At 38.5% G+C, this 8,754-nt stretch overlaps 1 protein-coding gene across 1 annotated transcript in view; it reads left to right on the top strand.

Moving 5' to 3' along the window:
* The window catches only part of CASC1 (cancer susceptibility candidate 1), a 71,863-nt gene that overhangs the window by 53,104 nt on the left and 10,005 nt on the right, over window positions 1-8,754 (top strand). Inside the window, exon 10 of the mRNA XM_006897216.1 lies at window positions 7,336-7,492. Coding sequence (XP_006897278.1) covers window positions 7,336-7,492 — 157 coding nt within the window. The remainder of the gene's footprint in view (window positions 1-7,335; window positions 7,493-8,754) is intronic.

Raw genomic sequence — 8,754 nt, 5'->3', positions numbered from 1 at the left:
TAACACAGATTGTTGATAAATCGTCCACCAATCTTGACCCCACATTTCTCCTCATAGAGCCCAGCCTCCCGGATAATCTGTTCTGCATATAGGTTGAAAGGGTATGGAGATAGGATGCATCCCTGGCATACACCTTTCCCAATAGTAGGTAAACTAAATACTATATAAACTCCAGTACATACTTCTCATATTTCCTTCCTTCATTCAGCGCAATATGTCTACAGGTTGCCAAGTACATCTTAACTGTAGTCAGTCCTACTTGTTGATTATTTAGGGTAGAGCAGTGTTCTTCATTTTTCTTTAGCTTTTTTGGTCTTAAACCATAATTGTCCTTTCATGACTAACTTATTCCACTCAGCCACATTTCCTCAATATTCACCTTTGCTGTGCAGTGTTTTGAGAGGTTTTTTTTAAATTTTATATTGTTATTATTCGGTTGAGTAGGACTCATGGCGACCCTGTGAACAACAGAACTGATTCCTGTCCTATCTCGTGCCTTCCTCTTCATCTTTGACTTGCTGAACCCATTCTGCAGTCCCTGTGTCAGTCCATCTTGTTGAGGATCTTCCTCTCTTTCATTGATGTTTCCTACCATCATGTCACTTTACAAGAATACCCTCTTCTAGCAGCATGCCCAAAGTCTGTGAGGTGAAGTTTTGTCGTCTTTTCCCCTCAAGAGCACTCTGGCTGCACTTTCTCCAGGACATACCTGTTTCTTCTTTTGGCTGTCCAAAAAATAGTCAGTACTCTTCTCCAGCACCACAACTCAAAGGCATTAATTTTTCTTCTGTCATTCTAATTCATTGTCCAGCTCTCAGACCTAGAGAAAGTGATTAAAAAGGTCATAATCTAAATCAGGTGCACTTTAGTCTTGAAACTGACAGTGTTGCTCCTCTGTGCTTTGAAGAGAATCTCACCTACAGACATTCGCAATGCAGTATGTGTTTTGATTTCTCAACTGTTAATGCCAATGGTTTTGATTGTGCAACCAAGTAAGAGGAAATTGTTGGTGGTTTTGATGATTTTTCCATCTGTCATGATGTTACCTGTTGACCCAGTACTAAGGACTTTTGTCTTCTTGACATTTACATATAATAGACATTGAAAGCTCTAGTATTCTTTGATCTTCTGTAGCAAGTGCTTCAAGTCTTCATTTTCCTTGAGAAATTTTATTTATTGTTCTTTAGTGTTGCTTAATGCATCATTGTGTGATTAGCCATTTGTATTTTTTCTGTTTCATTTCTGTTGTAAATAATACTGCAATAATTGTGGGTGTGCACATACCACTTTTGTATCCCTGCTCTTATTTCCTTCTGATTCAGTCACTTGCTTTGCTGCTGCAAGTTGGTTAATGAATAAGGATGACAGAAGAATAAATGCCTGTGAGCTCTGGTTTTGGAGGAGAGTACTGAATATCCCATGGACTGCCAAACGAACAAACAGAAAAATATTGGAGAGGATGTAGCCAGAGTGCTCTTTCTTTCACATACTTTGGCATGTTGCTAGTAGAGGCTATTCCTCAGAGGGACATCAATATGATTTGAAATGTGGAGGGTTTATAAAGAGAGGAAGACCCTCAACCAGATGGATTGATACAGTAACTGCAGCAGTGGGCTCAGGTGTATCAGAGATGGTGAGGATGACACAGGACAGGTTACTGGTCAGATCTTTTGTTCATAGGGTCACTACGAGTCTTACTTGACTCATGGCACATAACACAGTAGTGGGATTGCTGGATCAAATTATATTTTAACATTTTAAGGAAGAATCAGGCTGATTTCCTTAGTTATTAATCCATTTTACATTCTCTCCACACTTTCTCCAACATTTGTTGTTTACGGCCCTGTTGAGCTTTGCTATTGTTGTTAGAGTCAGATGACTTTTCATTGCTGTTTTGATATGAATCTCTCTAATAGCTAATGAACTTTTTTTTTTGTTTGTTGGATATTAAATGTCTTCTTTGGTGAAGTATCTTTTTATCTGTCTGCCCATTTTGTAATTTGGTTGTTTTTATTTTTTATTTTGAGGTGTTGACATTTTCAAGAAATCATAGATATGATAGATACCCTTGTTGGATATGTCATTGTGGAATATTTATTTCCAGTCTGTAGGATCACTTTTGCTTTTTTGAGGTCTTTTGATGTACATAGGGATGTAATTCCTAGAAAGGCCCCAATAGCTTAACTTTTGCTGATTGTGCATTTCCATTTTTAGTCTATTTATTCTAAGTTTTCCCCAATTTTTTATTTGTTGATCTTTAAGTTTTAGGTTTTACCTGTAGGCTTGTGATTCATCTTGAGTTCATTTTTAATGTAGTATGCGGTGTGGATTTTGTTTAATTTTTCTGCAAAAAGATATCCAGGTTTGCCAGCTCCATTTGTAGGAGTATGTGTTTTCCACACTGTAAAGGGAACATATGCAATGTAGGAGAGGCCGAGGCTGACTTCTGCCTGCTTCAAAAAGGGAAACTCTCTCCATCAATATCACCCATAGTACCATACAAACAGCTACAAGGTGAGACATGCCACCCACTTTGCTCCTGCACCTATTTCTATCAACCATTGGGACTAAAGTTCATTGCAAATTGACTCACAGACTTTACCCAGTTGTGAGGTTCATTAGGAAAATAGGTTAGGGAGTAGGGGGGGCAAGAATACCACACAATGCAAGTCCAGCCTTAGTCCTACAGTCCCGGGCCACATTAATAAAGCACAATCCCTTAGTTAATGAAAGTCCAGGTTTAGTTCAGTAGCACCTCTGGTTTCCTCAGTTTTCCAGCAACCTTTATCTTATAGCAGTTCAGCAGCACAGACAAACCTCTGGTTTCCTCATTTGCAAGCTTTGTCTCATAACAGTCACAAGTCAGCTTTTCCTTCAGTCATCCAGGAAGCAAAACCTTTAACTGTAGCTTCCTCTTCAGGATTCCTCAAGCTGCACCATGCCACTGTATCTTCACAGTCTCTCCACAGTCTTGCTACAGTGTGGAAAGCACTCTTCTCCCTCTTTTAATTGGTTCCACAGCTGTCAATTTGCAAGCCAATGTGTCTGAAGTTAAAGTAGCTGGAAACCATTTCCCCTAGTGGGGCTAACACAATGATTAGAAAAGCCAACCATTAAAGTTCTAATATTATACATACTTCATGGATTTCATCTCTTTGTCAAAGATCAGCTTGCCATGGGTAGATGGATTTCTTTCTAGGTTCTCAATTCTTTTCTATTGGTCTATTTATCTGCTACTGTACCAATAGCAAGCTGTGTTCATTTCTATGACTGTGTAGCCGATTTTGAGATAAGGAAGTATAAGGCTCCAGACTTTGTTTTTGTTTTTCAATGGTATTTGCTTATCCAAGGTCTCTTTCTTTTCCATATAAAATTGGCGATTCATTTTTCCATATATCTGAAGAATGATGATAGAACTTGCATAGGTGTTAAAGTCTGCAGATTGTTTTTGGTAGTACTGACATTTTCACAATATTATGTATTCCTAACCAAGAAATCTGGAGAACAACCACTTGGTCAACTGACTAGAAGGGATCTATATTTGTTCTCATTCCAAAGAAAGGTGATCCCACAGAGTGTGGAAATTATCGAACAATATCATTAATATCACATGCAAGCAAGACTCTGCTGAAGATTATCCAAAAACAATTGGAACAGCACCTCAACAGAGAACTACTGGAAGTGCAGGCTGGGTTTAGATGGGGTGTGGTATTGTAGCTAATGTTAGATGGATCTTGGCTGAAAGCAAGGAGTACCAGAAGAATATCTATCTTTGTTTCATTGATTATGCAGAGGCATTTGTGTGTATCATAACAAACTCTGGCTAACTCTGAGAAGAATGGGAATTCCAGTGATCATGCTAATGCAAACCTATACTTGGACCAAGAGTCAGCCATCAAAACAGAGCAGGTAATCACTGAATGGTTCAAAATTGGGAAGGATATGCACCAGGGCTGTATCCTATCTCTAGAACTTTTCAGTCTATTTGAAGAACAGGTTATCTGAGAGACTGGGCTCTATGAAGAGAAATGTGGCATCAGGATTGGAGGAAGACTCATCAACAATATGTGTTATGCAGATGACACAACCCTGCTTGCTGAAATTTAGGAGGACAGGAAGTGCTTGCTGTGGAAGGTCAGAGACTGCAGTCTTCAGTATAGATTGAGGCTCAGTATCAAGAAAATAGGTACCAATTGGCACCATCATAATAGATGGTGAAGAGATTGAGATTGTTCAGTTTTGATTTGCTTGACACCACAGTCAACAATCTGGGCACCAGCATCCAGGAAATTAAAAGGTGTATTGCTAAGGGAAAGTCTGCTGTTAGGGACTTCTCTAAAGTACTGAAGTGCAATGGTGTCTGTCTGGAGACTAAGGTGCGCCTGATACATGCCATGGTCTTTGCAATCACTTGCTATGCATCAGAGAACTGGACAATGACTAGGAAGGATAGAAAGGGAATTGATGCCTTTGAGCTGTGGTGGTGGAGAAAAGTACTGAATATACCATGGACTGCTAAGAAAATGAACAGTTTTGTCCTGGAGAAGGTGAAGCTGGGCTGCTCCTTGGATTTAAAGATTCTGAAGCTTCATCTGATGTACTTTGTACATATTGCAAGGGGGGACCAGTCCTTGGAGAGCGATGTCATGCTTGGGAAAATGGAGGGACAGCGCAGGAGAGGAAGACCCTCGATGAGATGGATTGATCCAGTGACTGGCATAATGGGAGTAGGTGTGTCAGAGATAGTGAGATTGGCACTGAATAAGGCAGAGTTTAGGGCTATTGTACACAGGGTCGCTATGAGTCATAGGTGACTCGACGGCACATAACAGCAACAACAACAACAACAGTAGGAGCATTCCATGGACTGCCAAGAGAACCAACAGATCTGTCCTGAGATGGTGAAACCAAGATGCTCCTTGGAGGCAAGAATTTTGGACTCTGTCTCACATACTTTGGGCATTAGCCAGGAGGAACCAGTCTTTGGAGGACTTGGAAGGGTCAAGTGACAGCTCAGGAAAGGAAGACTCTAGATGAGATGGATTGACACAATAACTGGGGTAATAAAGGTAGGTGTGTCAAAGACAGTGAGATTGGCTCAGGACAGAGCAGGGTTCATAGCAATTGTGCATAAGGTCGCTATGAGTCAGAGTCCACTAGATGGCATATAACAACAACCACCATTGTTGTTGTTGTTACGTGCCATCGAGTCGCTTGCGACTCATAGCGACTCTATGTACAACAACCCTAAACTCTGCTCTGTCCTGTGCCAGTCGCACTGTCTCCGACACTCCCATCCCAATTATCCCAGTCACTGAATCAATCCACCTCATAGAGGGCCTTCCCCTCCTGAGCCGTCCCTCCACCCTCCCAAGCATAATGTCCTTCTCCAAGGACCATCTCTCTTCACAACATGTCCAAAGTATGTTAGACGGAGCTTCAGAATCCTTGCCTCCAAGGAGCCACCTGGTTTAACCCTTTCCAGGACAAATCTGTTTGTTTTCCTAGCAGTCCATGGTATTCTCAATACTCTTCTCCAGCACCACAGCTCAAAGGCATCAATTCTCCTTCTATCCTCTTTGGTCATTGTCCAACTCTCTAATGCACAACAAGTGATTGTGAAGACCATGGCCTGTATCAAATGCACCTTAGTCTCCAGAGAGACACCATTGCTCTTCAGTACTTTGGAGAGGTCCCTAACAGCAGACTCTCCCATGGCAATGCGCCTTTTAATTTCCTGGCTACTGGTGCCAAGAGTGTTGACTGTGGAGCCAAGCAAACTAAAGCTGTGTACAATCTCAATCTCTTCACCATCCATCCTGATGTTGCCAATTGGTCCAGTGGTGAGAATCTTTGTCTTCTTGACATTGATCCTCAATCCACCATAGGGGTGATATATTTCCCCATTTATATAGATCTCTTTAAGCTTTTTATAGTAGTGTTTTGTAGTTTTCTTTATATAGTTCTTTTGTGTCTCTGTTTAGATTTGTTCATAAATATTTTATCTTTTGGGTGGCTATTGTGTCTGGCATTGTTTTCTTAATTCTTTTTGTTACTTTAGAGGAAGCTGGCAGATTTTTGTATGTTGATCTTGCACCTTGCTACTTTGCTGAATCAATCAATATTGTTGCTAGTAGATAACATCAAGTCCACTAGGATTCATAGTGACCCTATTACTAACAGATCTGAGCCTTGTCCTACCCTGTATCATTGTAATGATTGCAGTCCAGCTCATTGTGGGTAGTCACTCTGTCAGTCCATCTTGTTGAGAGTCTTCCTCTCCGACATGACTCTCTACCTTTCTAATTGGTCGGTTTGTAGTTATTGTATACTATTGAGTTGGAAATGACTCATAGTTGACTCTTCATGGGTTTTCAGAGGCAGCAAATCTCATGGGACGAGACTGCCCATCTTTCTCCTGTGAAACAGCTGGTGGATTTGAACTGTGTACTTTAAGTTTGGTTGACAATACAGCTCCTTACCAGTAAGCTACCAGAACTGCCTAACTGGCCAATTAAGTCTAGTCATTTTCTTGATGAGTCTTTGGGACTTTTTATGTGTACAGGAACATCTCAGTCTGCAAATAGAGATAGTTTTACTTCTTCCTCTTGTCAGTTTGGATGAGGCCTTCCTCCATTTTTCAAGGTTCTTCTTGTCAATTGTCTCCCACCTAGTCTGAAATTTTGTTGCACACACTTATTTAAATCTGTTTTTAAACATTATTATCTTCCCTTTTCCCTGATCTACTGTACTCAGATACATACAAAATCACTTAATCGCAGAAAAACTGCTATATGCTGAATTTTTCATCCAAGTCTTCCTCACTTTACCTGCAGTCTCTAATCAGGGTAATGGAAGTGTATTGATGGCCAAGGAGGCAGTAATACATAGAGACATGGAATTTGGGGGCCTAAACATGTGTGTTTTCTTTTTATAGGTTTTTTTTTTCTTATTTATTTTTATGTGTGTGTGTGTGTGTGTGTGTGTGTGTGTGTTTGTTTTAGGACTGGGCCTTCTTCATGTAACTTTGTTGACAAATTTATTTTTACTGTAATAATCTGCCTCATAAAATTCTTTAAATGGGTAAAATGATAGAAAAGTGAATAAGTCATAGTGTAGAACCTGGCCTAAAGGAGGTTTTAAATCTACATTAAGTGGAATTTCCCCTCTGTTGTGCTCATTTAATTTTGTGGTGACATTTTGGTTAGGAAACCTATAGACAAATTGGACCACACTACAATGCTTACTTGAAATTACCTTATTCGTAATAGTCGCAGGTATAACTATTACTAGTCAGCTTCTAACTTACTGTTGTTCTGGTCCTCTTTTAAAAAGATACTCAAAGGAGGGTTACAAGAATTCAAATATCCTCCTGACCCTACAGAAGACATGGAAACAGAAAGTACTTTCCCACCTATAGAAGTCACACTTAAGATTCACGAGAATGTAATATTTTTCGAGGCTCCTATGGTTGCAAGGTGGGACCATGAAGGTACAGCAATGCTTTAATAAGCTATTGTTATCACACGATTAAGAGAAATCTAATGATACTAATCCTGAAATTGAAATTGAATGTTCAGTATGAAAACTGAATTTCTTCTAACCTTAGATTATTTATGCCAATTCTAGGGTTCACTTTTGCTTCTCTTAATAGAATTTAAGAAAGGTTGAGAAAAAAGTCTCAGAATTTTATATCTATTAATTCCTAAAGTACTTAGATGGGTCATAATCTATGAGTAATTAATTTATGGCCATGTCATTATGTTAAAAAGTAAGGAAATTCACTATAAAGCAAATAGTTGAGCAAGTAAAAAACAAATACTCAAAATAGAAGCCTGTTGTCTCTTGACATGAGCAAATAATTCATGTTGGTGCAGGTGATTAAGATTTTATTATTTTACTATTAATTAGTTATAAAATCTGAATCTTAAGGTGCAAAAGAGTATTGGACATTAAACTTGAATAAAAAGAAAACTAGCTTCTCTATATCTCTAATTTTTCTTTAATAATGAGAAATTTGTGCATAGGGTTGCTATGAGTTGCAAATGACTCAAAGGCACATAACAACAACAATGAGAAATTACTGCTTATTAACATTAATTAGCATCAACAGAAACATAAGTTAATGGTTTTAATCATTAAAAAAAGATACATAGTTTTGGGTAAGCTTGAATTAATGTATATAGCTTTAAGGATTGTATGGAGAAGCTATATAGCTTTAAAAATTATTTTATATTGATATGTATGTGAATGGATTTAAATACTTGATAATGACTTGAATAGTGAGGTTTACTAGAGTACAGAACTAAACACACTTATTATTTGGGTAGAGAATTAAGGAAAAGTAAATATTTTTATAGTTTAAACTTTTTAATGTTGTTGTTGTTGTTAAGTGCTGTCAAGTCGCAGGCGACTCATAGCAACCCTATGACCTTATGAAGGAGAGTCCTCGGCGCTTGGGTGCCTTTCATCCTCTCTCCAGGTTCATAGGGTTTCCAGAGGCAAGCTATTATGGAAGTGGATGCCATAGGTACTCAACGTTTGTTTTCTAGATTAGAACACATTAAGATATTATTTCTATTCCAGCAATTGTTTAGGTATTAAAACAGTATATTCCTAACAACTGTAACTATGAAATATACCAAAATCAACAATTATGTAATTTTTTCCTTTCATGTTGCTATAAGTAGCTTGATTTCTTATTTTATTAAATTTTATTAATTTTAATGAACATTTACTGAGATTTTGGATTTC

Source organism: Elephantulus edwardii, unplaced genomic scaffold, assembly GCF_000299155.1.
Source record: "Elephantulus edwardii isolate Elephantulus edwardi_28Jun2011 unplaced genomic scaffold, EleEdw1.0 scaffold00206, whole genome shotgun sequence".
Classification (NCBI taxonomy): Eukaryota; Metazoa; Chordata; class Mammalia; order Macroscelidea; family Macroscelididae; genus Elephantulus; species Elephantulus edwardii.
This window is presented reverse-complemented; position numbering and strand designations above follow the sequence as displayed.